Source organism: Stegastes partitus, unplaced genomic scaffold (genome assembly GCF_000690725.1).
Source record: "Stegastes partitus isolate 25-593 unplaced genomic scaffold, Stegastes_partitus-1.0.2 Scaffold1432, whole genome shotgun sequence".
Taxonomy (NCBI): Eukaryota; Metazoa; Chordata; class Actinopteri; family Pomacentridae; genus Stegastes; species Stegastes partitus.
Genome location: NW_007579163.1, coordinates 92485 through 106970, shown reverse-complemented (window position 1 = coordinate 106970; position 14486 = coordinate 92485). Strand labels below are relative to the sequence as shown.

General features: G+C 40.3%; 1 protein-coding gene across 5 annotated transcripts in view; it reads left to right on the top strand.

The window, feature by feature from the left end:
• The first annotated feature begins 417 nt into the window (after positions 1-417).
• The window catches only part of abcb4 (ATP-binding cassette, sub-family B (MDR/TAP), member 4), a 24992-nt gene continuing 10923 nt past the window's right edge, over positions 418-14486 (top strand). The window contains exons 1-15 of one of the 5 annotated variants that reach the window (XM_008299559.1): positions 418-429; positions 2475-2647; positions 2791-2864; positions 4781-4868; positions 6671-6839; positions 6934-6982; positions 7965-8156; positions 9478-9649; positions 9727-9851; positions 10442-10613; positions 10691-10804; positions 11911-12021; positions 12115-12240; positions 13573-13776; positions 13861-14031. In XM_008299559.1, the coding sequence (XP_008297781.1) occupies positions 2800-2864; positions 4781-4868; positions 6671-6839; positions 6934-6982; positions 7965-8156; positions 9478-9649; positions 9727-9851; positions 10442-10613; positions 10691-10804; positions 11911-12021; positions 12115-12240; positions 13573-13776; positions 13861-14031 (1758 nt within the window). In that variant the 5' untranslated portion in view covers positions 418-429; positions 2475-2647; positions 2791-2799. Of the gene's footprint in view, positions 430-495; positions 502-2468; positions 2648-2790; positions 2865-4780; positions 4869-6670; positions 6840-6933; positions 6983-7964; positions 8157-9477; positions 9650-9726; positions 9852-10441; positions 10614-10690; positions 10805-11910; positions 12022-12114; positions 12241-13572; positions 13777-13860; positions 14032-14486 lie in introns of those variants that run through there. The other 4 variants (XM_008299562.1, XM_008299561.1, XM_008299560.1 and 1 more) reach the window with 4 other exon arrangements.

Below are 14486 nucleotides of genomic sequence, written 5' to 3'. Positions count from 1 at the left end.
GATAATAACCTGTGCTTGCTTCCATATATGATACGAGTGTGTGGAGACCCAGTGTGTGTTGACATCAGACATCCAGCAGATAAAATGACTATTTCCTTGTTGCAACAGCTTTTACTGACCTCACAGAGAGCTGAGCGACACCAGACATCTAAAACTACTCAACGTGTGCAGCTATGGAGTTGGCTCTGTGTGCGGTTTGTATTTTCAGCAGCGCAGACTCTTCTGCATCGTCACAAAAATAGACTGCCAAAGCATTTTATGACAGGAAAGGCAGCAGCGTGCTACTATGATCCTCTTCTGCGAGTGCACACTGCTGCTTGTGATGTAAATATTACAGTCTGAGTGCAGAGATGACAAATGTAGGTTAGTTTGTGGTTCACTATGCAGATTATTGACAGACCAGAGCTGAACTGTTCAGTGTCTGAGGGTGTGTTTGCATTGCAGACAGAGAGGAGGAGCAGGACGATGGACACAGCCGAGCCTGTTGCACACAATGTTTCTGTAAGTTATTTATAACTTAGAGCGCTGCTTTGTCTACTTTTGACTTGACTAAACTTATATGAACTCACTGGGATCCACACACCACTAATACATTACCCAGTCCGGTGTCTTTTTATCCTGTTCATGTTTCGTCCATCGGCGTGATCTGTCATTACGTTTGTCTGTTGAGTTTCCAGAGACTCACAAATGCAAACAAGCTGGTGTGCAGCCGATATAATGGAGGTAACAGGTCAGCAGGAAAGAATGACTCACCCGATACAGGGGCTAAAAACAGAAAGTGTGGCAGGGCCGGAAAGCTGGGGGGCCGAAGAGGGCCCGACGTTCACGCAGTTTCACCACCAGGGTGCACCAGAGGAACTAACTAATCACCACTCCTGCTATATTTAAAGGGTAGAAACATGGCTGACATGATGACTCCTGCAAATAGATGGATTGAGCACAGCCATGGCTAAAAACTACAGCAAAAGGAAACGCAAAAGTGGGCGCCTGGATGGCTCGGCGGGTGGGGCGGGTGGCCCATGTGCAGGGGCTGTGGTCCCTGGCGCGGCGGCCACGGTTCGGTTCCGGCCGGTGGCTCTTTGCTGTGTGTCGTTCCCCCACTCTTCTCCCCACGTTTTTCTGTCACTCTTTCACTGTCAGCTATCATTAAAGGCGGAAAAGCGGAAATGCAAAATTGTTGTGAGGAAACATAAAAGTTATTGTAGGAAATCGCAAAAGGGACTGCGAGGAAATGCCACGTTGTGATAAAATGAAAATGTTATTGCAAGGAAACACATGAATTATTGCCAGGACAAGCAAAAGTTATTGCCATGAAAAGCTAGCTATTGCTGGGGAATGCTTAAGTTACTGTGAGGAAACACAAAATTTATTGCAAAGAAACATGCAAGTTATTGAGAGAAAATGCAAACGTCGAGAGGAAACACAAAAGTTATTGCAATGGAACACAAGTTATTTGTAGGGAATGCATGAATTTATGGGTAGGAAACACACAAATGATTGCCAGGGCAAAAAAAAAAGTTATAGCGAGGAAATGCACAAGTTCTTGCAAAAGAATGCACAAAGAAAGTGAGAAAGGTTCTGTGAGGAGATGAAAAAAAAAGGTATTGCGTCAAAACAGTTAAGTTTTTGTGAGGAAACATAAAAGTTATCGTAAGAAATCGCAAAAGTTACTGCGAGGAAATGCTAAGTTGTGATGAAACGTTATTGCGAGGAAACATAAATTATTGCCAGGAAAAGCAAAAGTTATTGCAATGAAACACAAGTTAGTTCTTGGGAAGGCATGAATTTATTGATGGCAAACGCAGAAATGATTGCCAGGAAAAGAAAAAATGATGGCGAGGAAATGCACAAGTTCTTGTGAGTAAACAAATTATTGCAATAAAATGCAAAAGTTGTTGTGAGAAAACAGAACAGTTATTGCAGGGGGATGGAAATGCTGTCCTCAAACCTTCTGTCTGTGTAGTTTAAGGGCTCATTCGGGGACACTTTGGTTGTAACCAGAAGTCCATTTCAACTACAACAAACATGACATATTATTTTCATGGTGGCTACAAGATACCAGTTTAATTTACAAGAACTGTTGCTCCTAATAAGAACAAGTCATGACCACAAACTTAGTCTGAGATGAGCTGCATGGTTTCCTGCAGCGCCTCTGCAGGAAACACAGGCTGCTGTCATCTGACTGTCAGAGCAGCTGATCGCTGGACCACGGTGGCACCAACAGGCCTCCATACCAGCAGACCCCGGCTCCAGGCTCCACGCCCAGGCTTCTGCTGCAAGCTGCTGATGCCAGATGTGTGGTCAGTGATTCCCCACGAAGCCCCGCCGTGACCCGGAGACACTCTGGAGGAAGCAGAGCGAACATGAGGCTGTGTGATCTGAGGAGGGCGCAGCGGAGCGGAGACGCTTTCATTTCCCACCGAGAAGACCTGAAGCCACGTGAGGAGGAGGGTGAGGAGGGCGAGGAGGAGGAGGAGGAGGAGGAGGACAGGAGGACAGGACTTACTTTACGGTGGGTGTGAGGCATCCACATCTCAATCTGAGGTGACCGGAGGACGGACGACGACGAAGGATCGGTGCGTCACAGCTGCTCTGGAGGTGTTTGGACATTTCTGCTGCATTTCATCTCAAATTCGACACTTTTCCGGTATATTTTATGACCAAATCATCCACGTGTGGTGATTTTACTTCAAATTGTGTCGGTTCTCTGGAGGTTTTGTTGGAGAAATGGTGATGTAAGGTGTTTGGATGAAGCTGGGGAATGTAAACTGGCTGCTCTTCCTCTGACAGGACGCAGACATGGACGACAAGAGCGACATGGAAATGCAGGCTTCAGCCAAACTGGAACAAAACGGAGACTTAAGGTACAAAAAAAATCACTTTAAATTCTCTATTTCTCCAAATGAAGACGGTTTCAGACACCAGTTCATCAGTCCTGCACTTCAGTGGCAGTTTTGAGATACTTTGCAGGAGTATTTAGTTTTTACCCATAAAAAAAAAAAAAAAAAAATCGAGTTTATGGAAGCTGTGTAGTTGGTTTCAAACCAGCAGGAGCTGATTAAAGTGTTTTAAACATGTTTCAATCAACAAAGTATGTGCAAAAAAAATAAGCAAAACAGGATATGAACTTGTAAATAAATAAATGTTAAATGCAAAAAAAGCAGGCCAGAACAGGAAGTCAGCTTGTAGGATCAGCTTCTATAAATAAAAATGGAAAAATAAAATAAATATTTAGACTTCTTAGAGTCACTAAAAGCCACAGAAAACCTCTTGAGGTTTTTTAATAGAAGTCTGGATAGAGGAGGAGCATAATCTGACTTCACACCGAGGCCTGGAGGTCGATCAGGAGACTCTTATGTCGACCTTTGCATCATTTCATTGGCAAATAAAAGAACATTTAAAATAAATTCTGGTGTCAACAGGTCATAAGTGCAGCGATTTCATACTTTTAATCCACAGCTGTGCCCCATTTTTTCATAACTTTGGTCACCAGTTGCTTTGCAGATTCAGAAATAAAATGAATCCAAACATGTTGTGATGTTTTCCTTTAGTGTAGGTTAAGATAGTATTTATCGATCAGCAGCCACCCAGCTGTATGTAAAGTGATTAAAAGCAGCCTCACGTCCACCAGCTGCCAGATGAAGCTTGTGTACACACCAGCAGGTAAAGTCCAGCGATATGTCATATTCTCAAACAGACCATCCTGCATGTAGGATTTGGTGCTGATTCTCATGCGCTTTTACTAAAGTTTGAATGAATGAATGATGCTTAAGTGACTTCAACACTGTGTTGTGTAAATAAAAAAACAAAAACCTGTAATTTGGCTGAATGTTCAACATAAAAGCTGTGACTGATGATTATTTTTATTGCCCAACAACACGACGGATATTTACTCGGTTAAAACAATTAGTTGTTCATTTAAACTTTTATTTGTACACCTTTGAAACAAATCCGATGCACAAAACATAGAAATAGATTTATCGTTGACTCATAAGCAGCAAAGGCTGAATACAAATAAATGAAAGATGTGTACTTAAAATAGTAAGAAATTTTTTAAAAAGATATAAAAATAACAGTAAAAGTGCAATTCTTAAGTAAATGGATGAATTATTTCTAGTAAAACAACAAAACTAAATCTACATTCATCATGAAACCATCCAGTTATAGAACACTACGTGACAGAAGCTGCAGCTCATGATTATTTTCATATATGACCAAACATACGTGATGAGACTAATGCACACGAGTAAACTGGAAAATTCAAGACTATAAAGAAATAGTCAGATAAGATAACAAGGTGGATAAATAACAGATAACAGCAGCAATTAAAACAGCAATTAGAATAAACAATGATACAGAACTTGTTCATAGTAAAACAGTAGGAACATAAAGTAGAATCAGATAAATAATAATGAGGATATAAAAGATAAAATGCATATAAACGCTTGAAGATTATTCAACACTGCGTATAACGGGGATGCAACTTACCACTGTTATTATCAATGTGTTGATTATTTTCTGGATCAGTGGATCAATCAGTGGTGAAAAAAGTGTTTCTCAAAGCTCAAGGTGACAAGTTTTGTCCAAAGATGTTCAGTTTATTGTCACAGAGGAGGAAGGAAACCAGAAGATGCTCACATTTAAGGAGCTGAAATCACTGAATTCAGACTTTTGTTTCTTTCTCTAACCAAAAGATCGCTCATCAGAGTAGTTGGCGAATAATTTGATGCTTGATTAAAATCGAGGTGGCTCTCTTGGACGATGTTTTTATGTCCTCCAGAGCGGATGATGATGACATGGACCTGAAAGGGAAGAAGAAGAAGAAGAAGAAAGCGGAGTCGCTGCCGATGGTTGGACCGATAACTGTGGTAAGTCCAGCTGAACTGTTCATGTGGTTATAGTTCACCTCTCTGCTGTGTGATTCAGACTTCTAAAGAAGAAAAATATGTGTACGTGAGGTTCAAAGTTCTGTTGTGAGACTACAGACTAACACACAGAAATATTAATTATAAAAACTTTATGTAAACTTTACAAATTTAAATATTTACCCTACAATATGATATAAAATGCAAATTCATCTTACTATTTTAACAGTATTATTTTTTTATGTATATTTACTGGACCTATTTGAATTTAAAGGTTCAGACCCGACAATATTTGTTTTGAAAGTTTACGTAACTCATTTAATTACATTTATGACCCTACAATATTATATAAACTGAAAATTTAACTGACTATTTAGGGTTCAAGCCATACAATAATGTTGGTTATGCAAATTTACCAGACTCATTTAAATATCAGTGTTTGGACCTACAATATTATAAATTATGCAAATATACCTCACAACTTGCATATTAAAACTATGAACCTACTGTAGTATAGAAAATGCAAATTCATCTTACTATGTAGCATTTTTATGTATATTTAAGTGAACTTTTTCATTTTTAGAATTTGGCAGATACAGTATTTGTTTTACAAATTTACATGAATTATTCAGATATTAAAATTAGGACCCTACAAAATGATTAACTATGCAAGTGGACCTCATAAATTTAAATATTATGGTTAAGACCGTACGATATAATTTAAAATTAAAGTTTTATCTGACTAATTAGGGTTTGGACCAGGCAGTATTTGTTTTACAAATGTACCAGACTCATTTACCTGCTATGGTTGGGACCCAACAATATTCTATATTTGCCCAACTCTTTAAATATTAAGAATAAGAGCCTAGACGATTATATAGAATAGGAATTTATCAGACTAATTAAGGCTCAAATCATACAATATTGTTTGCTATGCAAATGTACTGGACTCATCTACATATTAAAATTAGGACCCTACAATACTTGTTGTACAAATGTAAATATTAAGGTTAAGACCCTGTAGGATAATGTAAAATGCAAATTTATCGAACTAATTAAGGTTTGGAACATTTAGATATTGAAATCATGGCCTCACAATATTAGTATTTATACAAATGTACCTCACAAATGTAAATGTTAGATTCAAGACCCTGCAATATGATAAAAAAGAATAAAAAATGAAGGTTCAGCCCATAAAATATTATTTGTTCTGCACATTTACTTGACTTATTTGAATGTTAAGGTTAGTACTGCACAATATAATCTGCTCTAACAAATGTACTGACTGATGTAATGACTAATTTAGATCATTAATTAAAGTTGAGGCCCTACAAAACTACACATGGAAAACCTCCAAAATCCAAATATTTCATATGAGCAGACACATTGACAGCAATCATTTGGTAAATATTTGTAGTAACAATCAACTAAAGTTTACATGTCTTTGTTTTTTAACGTAATCTCTTGATGTTAAATGTTACATATTAAGGTTAGGACCCTACAAGATGAATAATTATGCACATTTTTGTACAAATGGGCTGTTCTGTCTGAGGTTGTTGGGTGAGAAGTGATGTTAAAGTTGTGTTTTTTAGGACTGTAAGTGTTGTAATCTTACAGGAATAACAGTGAGCCGAGTGTTTGTGAGGTAGGAGGGGAAGTGTGGAGGGAGGATGGGAGTGCAGCACATCCTCCCGTTGTTCGGCTGAACTCCACCAGGCTCCCGCTGCGAGCGGAGAATAGCTGCTTCCAGCTCCGATTTCCTTGTTCAAGCCGCTGTCTTTGGTGTTCGTCTCTTTCATGTGCAGTTCAGGTTTGCAGACAGTTTGGACAAGCTGATGATCGTGGTCGGGACGGTGATGGCGATGGCCAATGGCACCGTGCTTCCCGTCATGTTCATCGTGTTCGGAGACATGACGGACAGCTTCATTCAGGACGCAGCTGATCACATGAACGGCAGCTCCGGCAGCTCCGGCAGTGAGTGCCCAACTCAATCCAATAAATAAAAACATAAGGAGGGACGTCACACTTTTTAACTGTTTTTTTTTTTTTGTCAACTTTGTGTTTTCAGATTTTACAAACATGCACGTAAACAGCACCTTACAATCGGACATGACGACGTAAGACTTTGTGTTTTTTTTTTCATATTAATACTGAATATTAGAATTATAAGAACTTTTTTTATATAGCACATTTGAAAACAAAGGTTTACTAAGTGCTTTGACAGACAAAGCTAAAAGCAGCAATTAAGGAGTTAAAACAAGAAAACTAACACAAAAATGCAATATGTCAACAAATAAAATAAACACAAGTAAAATAATTCCAATATACTTAACAAACTTAACTATTAAGGTTACGACTCTACAGTATTTTTAATTATCCAGATAGACCTTACTAAATTAAATATTAACGTTAGAACCCTACAATATTAGTAGTTATGCAAATGAACTTTACAGATTTAAAAATTGAGAGAAAGATCCTCCTGTATTATAGAAAATACAGATTTATCTGATTATTTAAGGTTCAGCCCCAACAATATCTGTTGTAAATTATAGGAATTTCCCTGACTATATTAGATATTAAGGTTAGCAGCCTACATTATTATTATTATTATTATTATTATTATTATTATTATTATTATTATTATTATTAATAATAATAATAATACAAATGTATTTTTTAAAATTTACATATTAGTGTTTGGACCCTTCAATATGATAAATTATGCAAATTTACATCACAATTTGAAATATTAAGGTTCAGACCCTTCAATATTGTGCAAATTTCCTTGACTCATCTATACATTAAGGTTTGGATTCTGTAGTATTTGTTGTACAGTTGTATGTAAATATTAAGGTCAGGCCCCCACAAGAGTATTATACAAATATATCTGATGATGATTTTTGGTTTGCAGATTTACTCGACTGATTTAGACGTTCAGGTTAGGAGCCCACAGTATTATACCCAGAAACCCCAATAAATCCCAAATGCTGAATATCAGATCCAATAATCAGCCGATAATCAGTCGACCCCTACTTCATGTGATCATCTTGTTGTCTTTCTCGGGTGAAAACGTCTGTTCTGTCCCTTCTCGTCCGGCAGCTTCGCCATCTACTACTCCATCATGGGAGGCGTGGTTCTGTTCGCCGCCTACCTGCAGGTCTCCATGTGGACGGTGGCGGCCGGTCGGCAGGTCAAACGCATCCGCAGGTTGTTTTTCCACCGGATCATGCAGCAGGACATCGGCTGGTTCGACATCAACGAGACGGGAGAGCTGAACACTCGACTCACAGAGTGGGTAACGTAGAGATATCACCAGTGTGATGCTGAAGCGTTCTTATCAAACAGGTCATTTTCTCAGGTAGCAGGTTAATAATTTAGTCTGTATAATCAGCTGATAGCGACAGATCCCAGTGGGAATGTCCCAGAGCCCTGCTGACATTTATGAATTAGTTGTTTTGTCTGATCAACTGTCTAAAGTGGAAATATTTTCAATTTACTGAGATGAAAGAATTCACTGCAGAAGCTGGAACTAGTGATTCAGCTCAGCATTTTATCTCTATTGTTAAGCATGTTTCCTTTTTACAGACACAGAAGAAATGATCATATATTGTGTTACTTACTCGGGTGTTAATACTCGTCACATTTTGACTCACTGTGGGTTCATGTTTCACTGCAGCATTAAGTCCTGCACCCCTATGGAGACAGAACAACCACGACTAGAAGGAGAGAGAACTCCGAAATGTGACCCATCTGCACAAAATCATTGTGCCTTGGGTTATAGCTGAGATACAGCCCGAATTACGTAAACACATGATACAGTATTGATGTTGGGTTTATTACTTAGATGGGTCCATTTAGTTGTTTTCTACATATAGGCAACATATGATATCACACATCGCTGTCAAATACCATCAGGCGCAGATGTCTTCTGGGCAGAATGACACAGTTAGAATGAAAAAAAAACCTAAAATATCTATATATGTATAAAAATTTAATTTACGTTGATTATTTGTTTGATAAAAATTGAAAAAACTGAATCAACATGTGCAACAGTTTTCCAGGTACCCACAGGTGTTACTGATACTGGAAGAACAAATGGTAGCTCTATGTGTTGTTGATATTTTACCACCTCATTTATTGTTTTATTTCCAACACTGTTATCTCCTGTCTGCTCTGTGTGAACACGGCCTGCAGCTCAATCCAGGTCCACTCAATGTTCATCACTGTTGGCCACAGCTGAGACTAACGCTTATTCAGGTGCACTCAGGAGTCCAGAATCTGGTCTATTTTTCCATAAATTTGAGTCACAGCTGAGTCATTGTGGAGAGGAGTTCGGTTTTTGCAGGATCTGTTTTGTGCAATTATTTGTTGTTGTTTTTTTTCGCAAAATTTAAAAAGACAAATGTAAAATATCACTGCTTAAAGCTTATTTTTTGTGTTTTTATACTTTCTCCTTTGAAAAATGTTCTAATTTTGGACTTTTTTTTTTTTTTTAAGATAACATTTTTCCACCCACTGGCAGGTTTTGTGGTTCAAAGATTTCACAAAAATGCTCTCTGTTGTTTCATGAACGCTGCTCCGACGATCACGGCTGTTGCATTTGCGTTCACAGTGACGTCTATAAGATCCAGGAGGGCATCGGAGACAAGACCGGCATGCTGATTCAAGGTTTCACCACCTTCATCGTGTCCTTCATCATCGGCTTCACCAAAGGCTGGAAGCTCACGCTGGTCATCCTGGCCGTGAGTCCTGCGCTGGGCTTCTCTGCCGCTCTCTTCAGCAAGGTTTGTGGATCTTCTCTTCTCGAACGCTCGACGTCGGTCGTGAATGAACGCCGTCTAACTGTTCTCGTCCTGAACAGGTGCTGACCAGCTTCACGAGTAAAGAGCAGACGGCTTATGCCAAAGCTGGTGCTGTGGCAGAGGAGGTGCTTTCCTCCATCAGGACGGTGTTTGCTTTTAGTGGCCAAGAGAAGGAGATCGAAAGGTGGGTTTGCACTTTAAGCAGACTTTTTGGCAACTTCATTGTCATTGATCCTTTGTCAAGTGGATAAAAAAGCAAATAGTAACAATAACAATAACTACACATATGAAATGAAATGAAAAATACTTTATTTATCCCAGAAGGAAATTCAATCTTGTAAAAGCTCACTTTTTTTTTCTTTTTTTTTACACATTGAATAAAGTGATCTTGATGAAGTGTTACAGTTTTAAGCTTACATTTTTCCGATTGAGCAGCACGTCACACTTTCCATTTCTACAGTGTCTGGCTCTGATTAATGGTGTAACTCTGACATGCCTTTCATACGTGCATGAAAGCCTTCTTGTCATTTTTTTGCTCAGCAAAACAACCCATTTGTGCAGAGCAGATAAATATCAAATCCACAAAGTGATCACAGTCTCGGCAGAAAAAAAGACTGTAACTCAATAAAGCCCTGGAAAAACTGAATTAGTGTTTCCTGCAGATGCTACATCCATTCTACATCCCTTCATTTGTGTGCTGCTGCTGTCGCTGCAATCTAATTTCAAATCGACCCCCAATCCTGCCTTCAGTACAACATTTGTTTGGCCCCTCAGATATCATAAGAACTTGGAGGACGCTAAGACGATGGGGGTGAAGAAGGCGATCTCTGCTAACATCGCCATGGGCTTCACCTTCCTGATGATCTACCTGTCCTACGCTCTGGCCTTCTGGTACGGCAGCAGGCTCATCGTCTCGGGGGAGTACACTATCGGATCCGTGCTGACCGTGAGTGACCCATCGAACATCTGCATTGTTTTGTATCGGTTAAAAGGACGTTTGGGTGCAACTGATTTATCTTTCAGGTGTTTTTCGTCGTGCTGATCGGAGCTTTCTCGCTGGGACAGACGTCTCCCAACATCCAGACGTTCGCCAGCGCCCGAGGGGCTGCCCACAAAGTGTACGCCATCATCGATCATGTAAGAAAAAGTCGCACAAGCCCAGAGAAAGGAAAATCTCTGCTGCTTGACAGTTGTCAGTTTGCGTTATCGTGCCTGCAGTCTGGACCATGGCGCTCTGCAGAGCTGCTTTGATGCCGGAGTCGGTAATGAAACGCTGGATTTTGCTCTAATTGGAGCTCCTGCTGTTTGAATGAAGGACCAGCAGGTCGTCTGGTTGATGTTTCACAGCTGCGACTCTCCCCAACCTTCTTCCACTGACTGAATTCAGCTTATTTTCCCAAAAAGAACTGTGCCACGTGGTTACTAACATAGTGAGATTATGATGGATTCCAGTTTTTCAGTCTCTTGAGTGAGCAACAGAGAAATGAAGCAGAACCAGTCGGTTGAACTGAAACGCTGTTAGGATAGTTTTAGACTAAGTCCTGCCTGCAGCTGCTCTCTGACGGCTCCTGTTTAGTCTTTCACTGGAAAAACACACTCAGGTTAGTTTGGAAAAAGCAGATGCAGGATATGAGAAACTCCTGGTTTAGTATCACTCGTGTTTGCACATGAACACAAACGCACACAGCTTCGAGCAAAACTGAAAAAACATGAGATCTCCTCTCAGGGTTTTTTTTAATTGTAGGTGATTGTGGACACCTTTTAAAAGGCAGTAGACTTGGTTTTTATTTACTTTATCTATTTAATTACATTCCTTTGTCTCTTTTATACCCCGAATGTTGCTCTTGTTGTTCATTGAGAAGCACAAAGGTGCTTTAGAGATAAGATTTACTGTCCTGTCCGAAGGGTTCAGACGTCCAAGCGAGACAAAAAACAGTCTCAAGTAATCATCGACACAGAGCTGAACCTTTCTCAGCAGTGAAGCAGGAGGCAGAATAACACACTTGTGCGTGCGTGTGTGTGTGAGTGTGTGTGTGTGCAGCAGTGAAAACACAAAGAGCTGTGGAAATAAACATTAGCCTTGTTAAACACGGTGGGCCTAACCTGCAGGGCTAACCGCCTTCCTCCCATTGTCTGTTTGAGCTTATGATAAGAATCGTTTTCTTGATCCCACCAAACTACAAACCAGAACAGAGCAGAGGATTCGAAGTGAGTGAAATGTTGTCGGCTCTTTGTCTTGACAGAAACCGGCCATAGACAGCTATTCAGACACTGGCTTCAAGCCTGACTTCATCAGAGGAGACATAGAGTTCAGTAACATCGACTTCAGCTATCCCTCAAGGCCAGACGTCAAAGTATGTTCCCCACTGACACTTTTTTTATTGAATCCACAGACATTAGACTGCTATCAAAATGTGCCTCATAACTGAGATTGTTGTTGTTTGTAGATCCTACACAGCCTGTCTCTGAGTGTGAAGAGCGGACAGACCATCGCCTTAGTGGGCAGCAGCGGTTGCGGTAAAAGTACCACGATCCAGCTGCTGCAGAGGTTCTACGATCCTCAGGAAGGAACTGTAAGTGAGAATTTCTAAAGTGCTTCATGCAAACGGTTGAATGTTTTTCATCATATAACAGACTGGACGCACAACAGCTGAAATAAAGCAACCAAAGTAGAAACTCAGTGCAACAAAACGGAATACATCTGTGATCACTAAACTGAGTCCACCTGCATCAGGGCTCCAAATTGATTATGAGACTCCACAAAGATGAAAAAGTGTACAAGAAGACCAGTAAGTGACTAGAAATCAATGAAACACAGCTGCAGCAGTAACCAGGAGGTCTAGAAGGAGCCATAGTAGCACTGATCAGGGCTGCAGTGGTCGTCCTCCTACAATGACTCCACAGACAGTCAACTACTTTTACAGTCTAACTCTGAAAAACTGGTGGCAGCTGCTTCAGACTTGGCACAAGGGTTATCAAGTTTCTATGAAGCTCAGACAGTAAGAGGGACACTTCAGAACATCCACCTCTATGGACGGAGGACAAGCAAAACACCTGTTTGCTGTCCGCACATAACTGCAAGATGAAACTGTGCTAAAGAACATGAAAAGAAACTTGATGAATATTTGGAGGCTTTTCTTTGATCAGATGAGACCAAAATAAATTTGCTGGGCTCAGATGGAGTCCAGCATGTTTGGTGTGAACCTGACCAGGACCACCACAGTGGATGCATCGTCCTGACAGTGAAGCACGGAGGTGGCAGCATCATGATATGGGGCTGCATGAGGGCAGAAGGTGTTGATGACATTTATAGATGAATGTTTGAGGATAAACCAGAATACTGGCTGACTAGATGACTTCCAGTCTGCAGAAGCTGGAAGAAGAGGAATATTCCAGCAGGAGAACCATCCAGAAGAACAACATCACACAAGAGTTTCTGAAGAAGAAAACCTCGACCGGGACAAGCATGTCGACAGATTTGAATTGAATAGAACATCTTTAGGGTATTATAAATTGAAAGGCAGAGCAGCACAACCACTCTAGCAAAGAGCAGCTGAAGAAAATAGCCTGTGAAGAATCAGAGATGAAGGTGGACATATGAAGTATTGAAAAAACAAAAGACTGGAATCTCAGTAATTTAAGGACTTTTGTTGCCTTGAGTTCCTACTTTGGGGCCTGTATTGATAATATGGTTAAATTCGTTGATTTTATATCGGAGAGCAAATATCCACTACTTAACTTTGAAATACTGCAACTGTAAGGTGATACAAATTTGAATCATTTGACATTTAAGGGATATTGCACAAGGTTGTACTCACTTCTGTTGTACAGAAATTGTAGTAAATGTACACAGTGACAGTAAAGCTTCAAACTAACTGCTGCATCTTTTGAATTCGTCGTTGCAGGTGTGCATCGACGGTCATGATATCCGCTCTCTGAATGTCCGCTACCTCAGAGAGATGATCGGGGTGGTGAGTCAGGAGCCCATCCTCTTCGCCACCACCATCACTGAGAACATCAGATACGGTCGACCTGACGTGACGCAGGGGGAGATCGAACAGGCCGCCAAGGAAGCCAACGCCTACGACTTCATCATGAAGCTTCCCGATGTAGGACTTCAATCATGAATCCTCTGTGATTGTAAATAACTCTGAGCGGCTGTTGATAACATTGAGACTCTTGTCGTTGAGCAGAAGTTTGACACGCTGGTTGGAGATCGAGGGACCCAAATGAGCGGAGGACAGAAGCAGAGGATTGCAATTGCTCGAGCTTTAGTCCGCAACCCCAAAATCCTCCTGCTGGATGAAGCCACGTCTGCTCTTGATGCTGAGAGTGAGACTGTTGTACAATCTGCACTGGATAAGGTACAAACACACACAGACACTTCTTCTGTTTAAGGGTGACGTTGTACTTTCAATTGACATGCACTTTTCTGCAAACATTCATGTTCCCCTGAGAAGTAATCAGTGTGGTGATTCATCCTTATTTTTACATTTTTCACTAAAATTGCCATGTCCAAAATTAGTCAGTCTCCTTGAAATTATCTTAACTTTTGAAGAAAATGCAGCTTCTAGACCATTCCAAGTGGGCATACTAATTTCTACCATGTTCTAGAGGGTTCTAATCCACTATAAACTGAGAACAGCTGATGCAGTGGTTCTGTAGTCAACTCCAAGTCATGAATTAAACCAAAGAGCTCGGTGAGGACCTTCAGTTGCACATTGTTGCTGCTCACAAGACGTTTAAAGGCAATAAAGTCATATCAAGTGTTTTCAAGGACCAGTGTTCAGTTTGAAGCATCATGATGAAGTCCAAGGAG